This window comes from Myotis myotis, unplaced genomic scaffold (genome assembly GCF_014108235.1).
Source record: "Myotis myotis isolate mMyoMyo1 unplaced genomic scaffold, mMyoMyo1.p scaffold_m19_p_5, whole genome shotgun sequence".
NCBI lineage: Eukaryota > Metazoa > Chordata > Mammalia > Chiroptera > Vespertilionidae > Myotis > Myotis myotis.
The window spans coordinates 45,972,956-45,989,895 of record NW_023416357.1 but is presented as its reverse complement, the minus strand read 5'-3'; the positions used below and the strand labels follow the sequence as shown (position 1 = coordinate 45,989,895).

Below are 16,940 nucleotides of genomic sequence, written 5' to 3'. Positions count from 1 at the left end.
CAGACTGCAAGTTATGGGATCCTTCCCAATCGCTAGGTGAACATCAATGCATGCCTTCGAAGTATTTTTGTTTTAAATCTGTAACTTTTAAAAAGGTATCAAACACTTACGTTTGAAGCAGTAGGCATCAAATCTGCTATCAGGGGAAGGGAAGCCTGTCTGGTTCTCAAAGCGATACAGGGTTCTCACCCCAAGCAAACCACCTCCACACTGGGCCTTGGCCACAGTCACAGGGTGGCGGACGCTGGCGTCCATCAGCCACCCGTAATCGCACTGGTCAAAGCCGCTCCTCCAAGCCGCGTGGAGCTCCCCCACCGTCGCCAGCCGGGCATCCTGGTTTTCACACTCTTCTTCGGCCTCCTCATAGGAGAATCTATTGGGAGCAGTGATGTGGAACACATCACCTGAAATAAGAAGAGGAGAGAAAGCCCTAAGTTTTATTATTCATCCCTTTACAGTTTGGGGTGATGGGGGGAAGCATGTGATACTTTTTCATGGCACGGTAGCAGCTTCTGACACTTTAAAGCAGAAGACATAACGGTTACTTAATTATGTTACTATTCGTGCATGATAAGATATAGCACATACCAGAAAAGTGTCATATGTAAACTTGCTGATCAAATGACTGCTTCTATGGCCTATGGGTATATAGAAGCAGTTGTCTGATAACAATGTCATGATAATTAAGATGAACAAACCTTTCCAAGTGAACCTTTGGATTGTTGTCTAGGAAACGAGTTTCCTCTTTAATGAAAGAGCCAGTGATGTACTTACTAACATTGCACGCTGGGAAGGGAAAGCTGTATGGAACCGTCACTGAGGCTATTTCACTCCGTTTATCCTACAATCAAATAGTAACTCTCTGACCCTCCTTTTCATGTACCACTACCATCAAAATGGATTAGCTCCCATCAACTCAAATAACAAAATAAGAAAACCTTCAGGGTTTGAAGTCAGGAAGGGAGGGAAGCAGAGTGGAGTGCCCTTGCCTGCCCTCCTGTCCCAGGCTCAGAGCTGCTGGGATTGGCATGCGGGTCATGGCCTGCACATGGTCAGGACCAAGAATGAATGGGGACCATCAGCTCCCACTCAACCAACCAAAGGCACCAGAGTCCCCCCAGGAGGAAGGGGGGCCTTTTTTCCAGCTTGCTCTGTGCAGGGTAAGTACCTTTTGCAACCTGTCTGCCCAGAGGACTCCTTTCTCCAGTTTTCACAAAGACCCCACATGTTCTAGCTATCGGGGGCTCTCACGAAGTTTGAGAGCCTCTTATATGTGTTTATTGACCAACAAAGAAAGGCTGAACATTTACTTTGCTCATCACCAGGCCCATTTAATGGGGGACATGTTCATTATCATTTAACGTGCATTAGTAAAATACTCTGGAAACGCCAGTTTGCTATATTGGAATTCTCCTTGGGTAAACTAACAAAACAATTGGCTGAAATGAATTCAATGCAAATTAAACGATGCTTTCCAGACTTGAACACAAGTGGCCTTTTAAAAGACAGAGGCAGAATTAGAGAATACCGAAGCAAACACAGCAGGCAGGAGGGAGAACATGAAATGAAAGGGAGAAGGAGCTAAAATATTGATAGCCCATCATTGTCACCACTGCGGGTCCTGTTTCCCTCTCACTGAGGCCGCTGGCTGAGTCTGTGAGATATTGGACAATTGGGACTTCAGAGCTCTCACAGTTTGGATTGTTACAGAACTTCGATGTAACAAGCTGTTGTTTAAAATGAATAGAGCCATCACTCTCTCTCTCTGTGACAGCTTTATAAAACAAGAAAAATTAGTCATAGGAAAAATAGCCAAATCATACACATCCGCTTTTCTCACTATAAATCTAAAATTGCTACTGATGAAATTTGGTCAAATCCAAATAAGAGCTCTTTGAAGAAGAGAAAGAAAAATGACTTTTAGCTGACTGAAAAAAATAAGGTGGGAGGTGAATAGGTTTGTCCGTAATGATCTAGTCCAGCAAAGGATAGTCATCGCAAATTCAAAAATACACCAGCGGCCTGCTGTCTCAGTGATTGAGCATCGACCTATGAACCAGGAGGTCACAGTTCAATTCCCGGTCAGGGCATATGCCGGGGTTGTGGTCTCAATCAGGGGGGTGGGGGTGTGGGTAAAGGGGGGAGGAGGCAGCCAACCAATGATCCTCTCTCATCATTGATGTTTCTATCTCTCTCCCTTTCCCTTCCTCTCTGAAATCAATAAAAATATATTGTATCAATAAATAAATAAAAATGCACTATAAGAATATAACTTCCTCCTGCCTGCCTTCAATGTAACTCTCCCTAGTAAGTTTTAAAAGCATAAGGGTCACAATACCAGTCACAGAGTATGCATTCCGTCATTTTTGTTAAAATAAGTGCCATTTCAAGTTCTTGTTAAGGAACAAGGTGCTCTTTTTCTCCCCTCCTTCCCAGGCAGCACATTAACGAACGCTAATCCTGCGGTGGGGCTGTGGGGAGCTGCTGTCTGGACAGGTGATTGATCTCACCTATGGGTTTGGCTCAAAGCTACAGGGGGAAAAAGGCAGCCGGCGAGGCTGGAGGCTGGTCTGAGCTGCCCGGCGCAGCCTCATTCACTGCGCCTTGCACTTGCAGTAAGCCTGAAAGGAATGCAAGTGTGAAAGAGGGCAGCATGCCAGCCCGCTTCCCTCCCCTCCGAGGTGGAACACTTGCGTTTGTTATTACAGCTGGCATATCGTTTGTGTTGCCTTAGTTTCCCGCAGTGCGAGGTGCTTCCACTCTGAGGTAAAACTACTGTTCCTCTTAGGTAACAGGAATGATCAGCCAACCAGAGCAGGGCAACGAAACATAATTAATTGAGTAAAACTGCTTCTCCAAACAGCTATGTTAGTCGATCTGTTAGGGGAAATCAACTTCTCCAAATGCGGCCAGACCAAAGAGCTAATGAAGAAAAATGACGGCATGATTTCACGGGTAACTGGTTTCCCTGTCTCGAACAGCATACGTGTTCGGGGTATTAAAGGAAAGAAAGGTTTCAGAAGGTGATGGCAGGTTAAAAAGAGAATTCTCTTATTATTATTAAATCATAAAAATCTACTTATGAAGCTATATAGAAACTCTTGTTAAATCTGATTTTATGTCAAAATAGTAATTATATAATTCATTTTTTGGAGGATACAATTTCCATCTACCTATCCAATACCCATAAACTAAAAATTTTATTTATTTGATTAAATTCTGTTATTCCCTAAGGCCACCTATTTTTCTTTTTATTTATATGTAGGAATTTTTCAAACAAGAAAAATGAAATTTTAAAAATATATATTGAAAGATACATCACCAGTGGGTTTCATGTATCTCAGACAAAAAAAAAAAAAAAAAGGAAGATTTAACTGACATTGAGTTTACTTTAAGGTGAGAATTACTATATGCCATAATTGTTGTTTTATTTCAAAAGAAAAAGAAAAATTTTCTTTAACTCAACTCCAAAAAAATAAATATCTAAAACTCCTAAATCATAATTGCTTAACATAAACATTACCTTGCCCACTTCAAAAAAACCAATGATATAGTGAGGCATCCACATTATAGAATTAACTTGCTATATATTGATACTTCTATGATTAACAGTGAATCCATATGCAAAGTGATAAGTCAAGTGCCCAAACTATTATAGCCAGGACATTTTGTACTTTTTTAAAATATGCCAGACTATCCTGGCATCAGTTTCATTCTAAAACCCAACCCCCACCACACACACACACACACACACACACACACACACACACACACACACAAACACAAAGGTAAATCAATGGGTAATGCACAGATAGCAGTAACTGAACTAATTTATATTACTAAGAGTTCTGGATTTTTAAGGCATCTATAACTTCTGTCAAGTTTTTTTTGTGTGTGTTTTCTTATTCATTAGATGCCTGGACTTAATTAGATAACCCATTTGACGTTGTATGACTTTTATCTAACATAATACAAATGTAGATGACCCGCTGTTTAAATCAGAATTAATCTATTAAAAACTTGTTGTTGAAGATGTGGATCAGGAATATTGTTAACTTACAGTTTAAATTCTAAGAACATAACTTCCAAAAATGTCTTCCACAGAAAACTAGTGAGCTTTGAGATGTGACTAGGTATTCCAGAGAGAAGAGTTCCATGCATAATTGCATTTAGAAAAACAAATACAAGTCATTTGACAAGTTTCATTTCTGCAAAACTTCTCAGAGCATTTAATGTTACAGTATTTATTGGGAGACGCATACCATTTGACCATATAATTCTTTTTTCACAGAATACTACTTCATAGTCCATGGATCTGTCTCACGGAGTAGTTTGAAAACATTGCTCTAGAAGAGACATATGTGTTTCAATGAAGAGGAACCTCAATTGATCCATAACTCTAACTTAGTATTAAGTTTCTGGTTGCCTATTTGTCAACCTGCTCAAGATAGGAGCAGAGTAAGTGGATCAGGTAACCACACAGAATCAAAGCAGGAGCTAAATAACTAAAGGGAGTACAAAGCAAAGGGCATATTAAGTCCATTGCCACCCAGGGTTGCTTCAAAGACTGCAAGTGAGCAAAGCAGGGGGCGGGCACTGGGGCAGAGTGGTGATGAAGCCTCTAAGACAGTTTTAAAGCCAAACACAGAAGGAGCTCATTTCCTACAAAGATCTTTTTGTAAAAATTAAAACAAGATACAGCCAATAAAAGCATTAGACTTTCTCCTCTATAATAAACCATTGGCACATCTTTCTTTTTTTAATTTTTTAAATATATTTTATTGATTTTTTACAAAGAAGAAGGGAGAGGGATAGAGAGTTAGAAACTTCGATGGGAGAGAAACATCGATCAGTTGCCTCCTGCACACCTCCTACTGGGGATGTGCCCGCAACCAAGGTACATGCCCTTGGCCGGAATCGAACCCAGGACCTTTCAGTCCGCAGGCCAATGCTCTATCCACTGAGCCAAACCGGCTAGGGCTGGCACATCTTTCCATACCAAATCTCACAGAAAAACGCAGGTCATGGGCTAAATACTGACTGCTTTTATACTGAGAAAGCAGTCAAAATATTAAGATTTTCAAAAATTTTATTGATCTACTTTCAGTGTTTAAGTCTATAGTCAGGAATTATCTACAGATCAAATTATATGTTCTAAACTACAGCCCAGTGGAATGAAATTAGACAGATATTAAGTCTGGGTCGGTAACAATAAAGTAACTCCAGTCTTGGTCCAAAAATGAATGATCACAAGAGGATGCACCAAGAAATAAAAATCTAAGGTCCAGAGGCACAGCCAATTCAGGAACCAATGAATAAAAGAGAAAGAGAAAGCAAACATCTGAGAAGCAAGCAAAGCAACTCACCACCTTTGCTTAGTTTCTCTCCAACATGACTTAATTGGCCATGTTGTGTAAGTTCCTACCCTGAGGCCATCTTAAAGGCACCTTTTTGCCTCTGATGTAGGCAATAAAAGTTCCCTCTGAGTTTTTATCCCAGTACCACCTGCAGAGGCGAGAAGGGGGAACGTTCTGTGAGAGAATATCCTACTTTATTTGCACAGGACAAGGCTGTGTTCTGTGTCTACACCTGAATACTTGTAACTAAACAATTTCATGTTATTTTGGATTTACTAGACAAATGCCTTTCTGGAAGGCAAGCAACGCTTTTATAAGTTGAACCCACCATTAAGTTCCAGAAGTGCCCTTGTCAAAGCAGCTGCACCTACAGGACACTTTTATGAAATCTGTAACTAGAGTACAGATGTGGAACATGTCTCTAAATGTTACCTACCTATGAGACAATATTCCATTTTTCTCTGGATACAGAGAGCAAATAAAATGTCAGAAAAGAAATACATAAAGTATCTTTTATAAGTAAGAATTCATCCAAGTGTATACGTATGCATTCACATTAAAATACATAAAATATAATGTAGAACAGAAGCTTTCACACACAAATTTGCATATTTCATATCAAACATATATGCAGTATTCTTAACGCATACTTTTCCAAATTTTCCAGTTAAATAGTGTGACTCTGAATTATTCCTGATATTTCAACTGCCCAGGCATGTCCTAGAAGAAACTGGAAGACATTGCTGGTGAGACTTTAATATCTGTTGATACTCCACAAACTCAATTCATCTTAATCATGGGAATTAACATCATCAGAATTATTAAGAAAAAAAGACACATTTTAATTTGACAACTAACTGCTCTAAGACCCCCTAGAAATTTGACCATGCATATTCTTTTTCATCACTTCTGATTGCTAAATGAAAAGCTGTTACCTGGCTAACTCAAAAATTACACCTACTGAAAGGGCAAGCAATGATAAAAACAAATCAAAACATAAAAAATGATGCACACTGTTCAAAAGCTAGAGTTTATAGCCAGGAGTAACTCAGAAAGATTAACAAGACAGGCTATAGCAAAGATGGGATAGGCTCTCTCTCCCGTGCTGACAACTCCTTGTGGTCACTAAGGTGAAAAGGGAAGTTGACATCAGCAGATCACAGAAAATACTCAATTCTTCCCTAGACTGAAGCTGATAGGCTGCTTTCTTTGGCAGTCTAAGTTGAGACCTCACCAGTTTTCCAGCTGGATATATTTGCTGGGTAGTGTAATAAATGTTTATGCTTCTTCTGTTTATCTGGGCTCATAGCCATCTTTCCTGAACTATCTGGTCTGAAAATTAGTTCTTAAAAACTAATCATGATTCCCTTTGTCCATCTGAGAACAGGAATCCCTGATTTTTTTTTTCCAATATAAGGAAGTTCAAGATTTGTATATTTCCTTGCTATTTGGATCAAAAGGGTATATAATTTAATAAATGTGTGCAAAAGTGGATATATAGGGTGAGCTGCAAGTAGTCACATGTAATGAGTTTCTAAATGCCATGCAGTAAAACCACTTACAGTATATGGCAAGTACCATGGTGATAAAAACACTTCAACATAATTATTATTTGCTTTGAAGTTTTGGACTTTTAAGTTTTTTCAAAGGAGGTTTCCTTTTCTTTTCTTCCTCTTTCTCTCTCTCTGTCTCGTTTTCGCCTGAGTTGACATACACAGATCAAAGCAATGAACGCTAATGCTCATTATCCTCTGGATCATGAAACCCATCCGCTGTACATGTTTGGTGAACACCTAACACACACGCTTTCAAGGGCCAATATTTGTAGATGACTCAAGAGCATGTCAATGCCCCTCAGATTTGATCTTCTACCTTCACAGAGAACACCAACCTTCTGTTAACAGTCACAAGAAAACCTCCAGGTTCCCTCCCTTTCTGGTGTTGGGCTGGTGATGTCTCTGATTTGAGGAGCAATGAGACTGGACAGCCAGGCCAGCACCTATCCACCTTCTCCTCGCCTTAGGCTGAAGTAGAAGCTTAATGTGGCTGAAAGTGTAGACTTTGAGTTCTGAAATTTGTAACCTCTAATTAATTATTGGAGAATTGTCATTAGTCAACTTTGATCGCCAGTTAACATTATCTACATCAGATAACATTCATGGGGAAAGGGATTCATGTATTTGTCAATGTGCTACTACACAAGAGCTCATGTGCGTCAATTTGAAGGGCTGAAAGACACAGGAAAGCCCCAGTAAAATTTAAACATACCTGTATTTGTATGGTTTTCAGGATGTTATCTCATTCTTTCCCATTGACAGAGCAGTAAGATTTTAATTAAAGTGACAAAGAAGTTCTAAAAGATTTCTGGGTGTCTGAGTCTTCAAAATATATAAGAGATTGAATGTGTTATTTGGTCTGACAGGCACAGTATGGCTGCAGGACAGCACAGGAGGATCAGCCTAGTTTTTTGTTTTTGTGTGTGTTATGTGTTTTTTTAAAGTTTCACAGTTGAGAGGTAAATAGCCACTGTATTTCCAAAGAAGCTCTTTGAATTCAGAACTCCAGGAGACCTTGACATCAAAACCTTAAAGCAAATGACTGTCATATGCTTCAAGGAGTTTATGTCAAGCATTTATACTTTTTTAAATGTAACATTATAAAATGGAAAAAAATTATTGTAGAAAGTTCCAAGGATTCCATTAAAGAACTATTAGAACTAATAAATTCAGCAAGGTGGCAAGATACAATATCAATATATAAAAATCAATTGTATTCCTACACATGCAACAAACAAACAGAAAAAGAAATAAAGAAAAACTCATTGACATTTGCATCAAAAAGCTGAAATTTTTAGGACTAAATTTAATAAAAATACTACAAAACTTATACTCTGAAAGCTAAAAACATCATTGAAATAAATGAAAGAAGATTTAATAAAAATAGAAAAACATCTCATATTCATGGATCTAAAGAATTAATATTGGTGAGATAGCAATACATCTCAAATGGGCCTAGAAATTCAATACAATCCCTATTAGAATCGCAGCTGGCTTCTTTGTAGAAATCAACAAGCTAATTCTAAAATTAATATAGGAACTCAAGGAACCAAGAATAGCTAAAACAATTTTGAAAAGAAAAGAACAGGAAAACCAAGATGGCGGCATAGGTAAACACCGGAGATTGTTGCCTCGCACAACCACTTCAAAAATACAACTAAAAGACAGAATGGACATCACCCAGAACCACAGGAAGGCTGGCTGAGGGGAAATTCTACAACTAGAAGGAAAGAGAAAAGCATACCGAGACTCAGAAGAGGTGCTGTGCGGAAATAAAATGCGGAGGTGCGTGTGGAGTGGGCTGGCGGCTGAGGGTGCGGTTGTCTGTTTCAATCGGGAGGGAGTCTCAAGCTCTGAGCTCCAGTTCCTGGCGAGTCTCTGGGGAATCAGACTCAAACGGGAGAAGCGGGACTGTCTGGCATGGGTCGGAACTCGAGGACAGCTTTCTCTCCAAGGTACTTGTAGCGGTTGCTGGGACACTGAGAGGCAGAGCCTCTGGGGACGGGACTGAGAGCAGCCATAACTGCTTGCTCCAACTTCCCTGTTGATCCCCTGGGACCCGCCCTGCCCAAGCCCTGCACAGAGGCATTTGCTGGATAGCCTCAGAAAAAGGCTAGATTAGCATGTCCCTAGAGGACAGAAGTTCTCCCACTGCAGACACAGCTGATTCTCACAGCCAGTTGGCCTGGAGGTCAAATCCCCCTCAGTGTTACCTACAACAATCAAGGCTTAACTACAACAAGACTGTGCACAAAGACCACTAGGGGGTGCACCAAGAAAGCATAAAAAATGCGGAGACAAAGAAATAGGACACAAATGACAGAAATGGAGGAAAGCAAAATGCTGGATATAGAATTCAAAACCACACTTTTAAGGTCTCTCAAGAACTGTCTAGAAGCCGCCAAGAAATTTAGTAAGGCCCTCGAAAAGACTGGTGAGACCGCCGATAAATATAGTGAGGTCCTCAAGAAATCCAACGAGACCCTCGATGTTGTGATAAAGGACCAACTGGAAATTAAGCATACACTGACTGAAATAAAGAATATTATACAGACTCCCAACAGCAGACCAGAGGAGCGCAAGAATCAAATCAAAGATTTGAAATGCGAAGAGGCAAAAAACACCCAACCAGAAAAGCAAAATGAAAAAAGAATCCGAAAATATGAAGATAGTGTAAGGAGCCTCTGGGACAGCTTCAAGCATACCAATCCGAATTATAGGGGTGCCAGAAGAAGAGAGAGAGCAAGATATTGAAAACCTATTTGAAGAAATAATGACAGAAAACTTCCCCTACATGGTGAAAGAAATAGACTTACAAGTCCAGGAAGCGCAGAGAACCCCAAACAAAAGGAATCCAAAGAGGACCACACCAAGACACATCATAATTAAAATGCCAAGAGCAAAAGACAAACAGAGAATCTTAAAACCAGCAAGAAAAAGAAACTCAGTTACCTACAAGGGAATACCCATACGACTGTCAGCGGATTTCTCAACAGAAACTTTGCAGGCCAGAAGGGAGTGGCAAGAAATATTCAAAGTGATGAATACCAAGAACCTACAACCAAGATTACTTTATCCAGCAAAGCTATCATTCAGAATTAAAGGTTAGATAAAGAGCTTCACAGATAAGGAAAAGCTAAAGGAGTTCATCACCACCAAACCAGTATTATATGAAATGCTGAAAGGTATCCTTTAAGAAGAGGAAGAAGAAGAAAAAGGTAAAGATACAAATTATGAAAAACAAATACGCATCTATCAACAAGTGAATCTAAGAATCAAGTGAATAAATAATCTGATGAACAGAATGAACTGGAGATTATAATAGAATCAGGGACATAGAAAGGGAATGGACTGACTATTCTTGGGGGGGAAAGGGGTGTGGGTGGTGCGGGAAGAGACTGGACAAAAATCGTGCACCTATGGATGAGGACAGTGGGTGGGGAGTGAGGGCGGAGGGTGGGGTGGGAACTGGGTGGAGGGGAGTTATGGGGGGGGGGGGAAAGAGGAACAAATGTAATAATCTGAACAATAAAGATTTAATTTAAAAAAATGAAAGAAATAAAAGAAAAGAACACAATTGGTGGTCTCACATTTTTCAATTTCAAAATGTACTACAAAGCAATAGTAATCAAGACAATATGGTACTGACATAGAGATCAATGGAGTGGAATGGAGAGTTCAGAAATAAAACCATATATCTATGATCAATTGATTTTCAAGGATGTGGCCATTAAATGGGAAATAAATAATCTTTTCAACAGATGGTGTTGGGATAAGTGGATATATATATGCAAAAGAACAAATTTGAACTTTTACCTCACACCATGTATAAAAATTAACTCAAAGTAGATTAAAATAAAAGTAAAATTTAAATGTCATGAAACTTTAGAAGAAAATACAAAAGTAAGTTTTCATGACTGGGGATTTGACAATGTTTTCTTAGATATGACACCAAAAGCACAAAGAAACATTTTATAAACTGGCTTTCATCCAAATTAGAATTTTTTTGTGTTTCAAAGGGCCTATTGAGAAAGCAAAAAGACAACTCACAGAATGGGAGAAAATATTTGTAAATAATATACAGTATCTGAAAAGTCACTTGAATCTGTAGTATATAAAGAACTCTTAAAACTCAATAATAAAAGGGAAAATAACCCAATTAAAAATGGGCAAACATCCCAAAAAGACATTTATCTGAGAAAATATATAAATAGCCAAAGAGCACATAAAAACTTGCTCAAATCATTAGCAAACAGGGAAATACAAATTGAAACCACAATAAGATATTATTGCATATATTATTGCATACTCATTAAGATGTCTATGATTTAAAAAAAAAAAAAGTCAGATAAAAGCAAGTGTTGGCAAGAACATGAAACAAGCAGGACCCCAAAATACTGCTGGTGAACAATTAAAGTGGTGTAGCCACATTGGACAACAGTCTCTAGCAGTTCCTCAAAAGGTTAAAAAGACAGTTACATTTAACCAACAATTCCAATTATTGTAGTCAAATCAGTAAGGCAATCATTACTCAAAAAAGAATTTGCATAGTTCCATCTGATAAGTCAGAGATCTGGGGGAGCTGTGGGGCACTGTGCTTTTCCTGGTTTGTAAGGCTGCCTTGTTGCTCTGCCGGGGAACCTTTGGTGGCCCTGAGCATTCACTGCAGTGGAACAGAAAAAGGGGCACATCCAACCACTTCACCTCTCCGGTGCCTCAGTTTCCTTATTTTCAAAAAGTAGGGGGTTTTTAAAGAATGCCCAACAAGCAGCCATATAATAAGTAGTTTCCTTCCTTACTCTACCTATGGCTACCTCACAGTCAATCTATTGAAGTAGCTGTACGGAATGAAGATGTCATCTACCAGAGGTGCTCTAGGGAGCCCTGCCTGCTGGCCTTCATCAGTGGCTCCTTGCTAGACCAAACACTTAACAGAAACAACGCCCGGTTCAGTTTCAAACCCTAACAAGTTATGTTGGTCTCCAAAGCCTATTTAAGAAGCATAGCCCTAGCTGTGATCTATGATTCTGTGAGGTCTACAGAGAGTAGCTAGAACGTTTGCAGCATCTTCTAGTACCAACCTCAATCAATGTGGAGCGGTTCTGTAATCCAGAATCAATATTTGAATCCTCTGCTGACCCATGGTGCGCAGGAAGCTCTTCCAGCTAACTTAGGGCTCTTCAACTCAATAAGCCCAGTATTACTTATTCTTAAATAACTCCCATCAGTGAAATATTCTGTAGATTGCATGCTACAAATTCTATTAAAATCAAAAGTCAATCTGAGAATCTACAGGCAGGAAACCACATAATTTCCAGATTTGATATCTAATTTTAGTCCAATTAAACGTTCCAAAAAGGCCAGAACTAAGCCCTGCTCTGAGACCTATTCAACAACATTCAGGCCTTTACCTAAAGTTTTGCTGTTCACATCTACACGAGCTCATATAATAGCAAAACAAAAAGGTTATATTTTATTCCAGGTCAGACACGTGGATGAGATGGAAGCACTAGACAAGTCATGGAGGAGACAAAGCTATTCTGGATTTTGACACAAGGAAGAAGTAGAAAAATTAACCCGTAATTTGTGAGTAGGCACAAAGGAACCAATCCCAGAGCAGACAGCACAAGAAAGGGAAATTATTGTGAGAGGCTGGAAAGGAGGGAAGAGTATTTCTAGGAAGGAATTCTTTCTGAGACATCACAGAAGAGAGTGAGAGGAGATATTTAAAGAGAAAAATTAGTATCATGGTGATACAATAAAAGTGAAAAAAATCCTTAGTAAATTTGGTGAACATAGCTTGGCATTTTTTCGAGATATTAAAGAAATGGAAGGGTGGTGGAGGCATTCTCAAAAAAGACAGTTTGGGGAAATACCGCAATTACCACCAAGTATTTCTTGAGTAATTATTATGTATCTATTACTGGAATAGGTCCTTCATTGTGGTTGAAAGTTATAGAGGACGTTTCTGGCCAGGAGTTTACAGAAGTTTTGCAGAAATAAAACTAGTAGGTAATATTTTGTATCTGATGACTATGAAGCAATTAGGGGATAATTAAAGACCAAAAATATGTGGAACTAGGTCTAAGAAAAGTGGGAGTTCCGAGCCAGGAAATCTCTGTGTGAGCTGGGAGAGCCAAGGATGGGTTCTTGGAACCAGTGTTTACAGGCACAGGGACAAGCAGAACGTTGGGAAGCCCAGGGGCATGAGTTCTCTGAGGACCAAAGCAGAGGTGCGGGAGGGAGCAAGCACTGAGTCTGTAAAGGATATTGTACTCATATGCATAACTGTGTTATAATCACCACCTCAGAGTAAGAGCCAGATTCACTTTTCTCTTTTATAAAGAAATACATGTCAGGATGAATATGGTATTATAAAACAAGAAATAAGAAAAAAAAAAAAAACCAGAAGGTTGACATCCTGTCAACTAAATATCTTTGATGATAAATAACTACATTAAAACAAAATTAATTTTCTTTTTGAACTAGATTTCATTTTATACTTCACTGGGTTTTTCATTAGACCATCTGGAATAATATATCTTCCAATTTGAAATAATTGTACCTTGTTCATAACTGTGTCCATGTTCCATGACACACATTCTGAATACATCAATATCTCTCATCTTTACTGCCCTCACCACCTCTCTCACTCACACCTGGCTGTCAAAATATAATAAAATATAGGTGGTAATTATAATACCCATGAATATAGCAATTAATATATCTTAGGAAGAATTTTGGCTTACTTCAAATAATCTTATACCAATCTGTCACTGAAATACCAGATATAATTTTATATTGTTAATTTTCCACAAGAATGTTTATCAATTCACAATTTAGCCAGTGGTCTTTACTTCAGAGGGAAGACACACACACTTCAGTAAAGGAAGGAGAGAGGCATTATAAGAATGATCTTGTAAGTGACTCATTAACCTCCCCACTCCACCCCTCACCACCAGTCCAATTTCAAGTTAAGAGAGAAAAGCCCAGTGACCCAAAATTTGCTAATTATTCCAAGGGACAGAAAACAAGGATGAAAAAATTTCCAGCACAATGTCATTGTAAACATACTGAATATCTCCCAACTTTGTTGAGTTCCTTCTACAAAACAAATAAAAACTTGGTCACTCTTCTGGTACAAACTTCAGTCAGTGCTTGAATTAGTAATTATACTGATTCTTTTATCTTTCTCTTCCAACTTTTGTGGGTTAAAACAAAAAGGTTCAAATTCTGTTGCTTTGATATAAATACCCAAACTAAATGTATGCTATATTGCACATATAAATTTTCAGTCATCAAATATGTGGAACATCTGTCCCAAGTAATTGTATAAAATACAGCTGGGTTACGTTGGGTCATAGATTGGTTTTACAAATTACAGTTGCCTTCAAAGTGCTGTTTATGGAGGTGGAAAAGGACTCCTGAAGACTAGTAAATCCTTCTGTTTGCAGTGTATATGCACACTCTCAGAGCTACTCTTCCCACAGAGCCCAGTTCTCCTCACACACTAGTTGCAATATCTGAGCAGACAATGGGGAAGCCAGATCTCAATTGTTCAGGGTGGCTAAAGATCCCCAGTGGTCCTGCCAAAAGTACCTCAAACCATATATTTGTAGAGGGCATGGAATTTCTAGGACTCCTGGAGAAACAGGAAGTCCTCTGGTCTTGGAAAAAATGTAAGGAGTCTGTAGCCTTAGAAAGTGGGGTTTCGGTTGTTCCATCAGGATAAGACTGAAGAACAGACACCCAGAGGGGCCTTTAGGCAATCCATCTGGTAGCACTGTGAGTACATAAGCCTGTTTCTCCATCAAGTAGGCTGGCTTGTGATAATGTTTTTAAATATATTTTTATTTATTTCAGAGAGGAAGGGAGAAAGAGAGAGAGAGAGAAACATCAATGAGAGAGAATCATTAATTGGCTGCCTCCTTCACGCCCCCCGCTGGGGATTGAGCCCACAACTTGGGCATGTGCTCAGACCTGAAATGGAACTGTGACCTCCGGGTTCATAGGCCAATGCTCAACCATGGAGCCAGGCCAGCCAGGCTTGTGATGATTATTCATATTTGGATCAGGCCATGGATTTGTACCTGAAAGCCACCATTTCAATGATGTTTAGTAAAGCTGTTTTAGGTAATTAGAACTTATGTATACTTTTTCAAAACTACCTTTGATTCAGTTCTAGTTTTATCATAACTCCAGAAATTTTTATAATTATCACTCTGATAGATACTATTCTAAATTAAAACAACAGTGATTTAAAAATTCCACATTACTTAATTTCTATACAAATTTCCATCTTACTGAAATAGCAATAGCCAAATTCATTTCCTAGAACTAGATTCTCCTACCAACTCTCTCCTATTAAATGAAACTTAAAGTAAAGGAAGAAAAAAAAACTATGTCATAGTTTGGACTTTACATGTATTTTTTCCCCTTTGTCCCTACACAAAAAGGGAATTGCTAGTATCTGAAGTTCTGGTTTAGAAAATACATTACCAGTCTGAAATGAGAGTTACAATAAGAATGTTAAGATGCTAGGGAAACACACTTTAAAAGCCTTCTTGTAGGCAGCCCCTCTGATTCAAAATTAGTCAGGAAAATATAAGCTGCTTCTTTTCTAGCTCTCAGTCTCTGAGGTTGTTTATTCAATTCATAAAATCATAGAATTATAATATTGGAAGAGACCATGTCAATTGCCTAGTCCAATCTCCTAATTTTACAGATAAGAACAAAGAGATTATTGTTTTTATGTGTACCCAGACAAAATTAAATGTACAACTCAATTCAATACTTCTATTTATATATTTGGGCTTCTAAGATATCTGTTGATATAAATGAAACCCCATTTCTAAAGTCACAGAAACTTGTATTCCATATGTTTAATAATAAAACTTCATTGCATCCCTCAGATAATGTTGCCACTATTGAAAGACCCTTGTCTTTAGGAAGCTCTAACTCATGCTAAGTGAGATGTGATCATCTAAAATCAGTCAGACTCTAAGCATCTTTAAAGCAAGGCTTATAACTTACCTGGCTTCACATCCCTAACAACTAGTAGAGTACCTATCACAAAGTAGGTGGCTTTTTTAATATGTTGACTGGCCAAATGAATGAATGATTGCTCTGAATATCTGGGTAGCAAAATAAACAGAAGTGCAACATGACCACCCTCCTGGGCTAGCTAAGGTTGTTTGGTTGTGCTCTAGGGTGTTTATCAGCACTTGGATTCACCATGGTTTGTCATCACAGGATTTTACCTGAAGTTCTCACAAAAATAGGTACCACCCTTACAGCTTTCTATTCTTAATACTCTGAAAGTGTATTGGAAATAGTCCAACAGCAGCAGGACTGAAAGAAAACCTGCTATTAACTAAAGACATTTCTAAGCTGCATAACCATTTACACACTCCTCCTTCTCTTTCCACTTTAAGCTTATTTCACCACAGAATCATATGGTCATTTAAACTCAATGTTGCTGTTTGGAATTTAAGCAAGCGTGAAGACATCTTTTATTCCAACATGCTCCCTGTCTTTCCTCAATTCTCTTAGTTCAAAGGACACTAGAGAAATGTAAACATCTTACCATCCAGATGGTCCACGTAGCAATACACGTCGTAAGTTTCATGAGGAGAACGGAATCCATAGGTCCTGACACCTTCCTTCCCCATCATATCTCCATAACAGCCTTCTCGAGGAGTCCGGATGGGATATCTTGGGAAAGAAAGGACTAATAATTAGTACTTTATTCTCACTCCCAAATTGATGAATTAAAAACTGTGGCCCCCAGACATCTTACCTAACGGTCTGATCAGACAGCCAGCCTGCATCACACTGCTCAAATCCATCTTCATAGGCAGCATTGAGCTGCTCTGGACTTGCTATGACCGCCCCAACATCCAAACAAGCCTTCTGTGCATTCTCAAAATTCAGAGTGTACCTGCTGGTTGCTGCCCTGTAGTGAAATACAACCCCTGCAAAGATAGCAGCAAACAATTACTGGCATGTTCAAATCTCCCACAACAAT

General features: G+C 38.8%; 1 protein-coding gene across 3 annotated transcripts in view; it reads right to left on the bottom strand.

The window, feature by feature from the left end:
• Positions 1-16,940, bottom strand: part of VCAN (versican) — a 106,181-nt gene that overhangs the window by 65,990 nt on the left and 23,251 nt on the right. For all 3 annotated transcript variants that reach the window (XM_036309020.1, XM_036309021.1, XM_036309022.1), the window contains exons 4-6: positions 16,713-16,887; positions 16,500-16,627; positions 111-404 (exon numbers count right to left, since the gene is read on the bottom strand). In XM_036309020.1, coding sequence (XP_036164913.1) covers positions 111-404; positions 16,500-16,627; positions 16,713-16,887 — 597 coding nt within the window. The remainder of the gene's footprint in view (positions 1-110; positions 405-16,499; positions 16,628-16,712; positions 16,888-16,940) is intronic.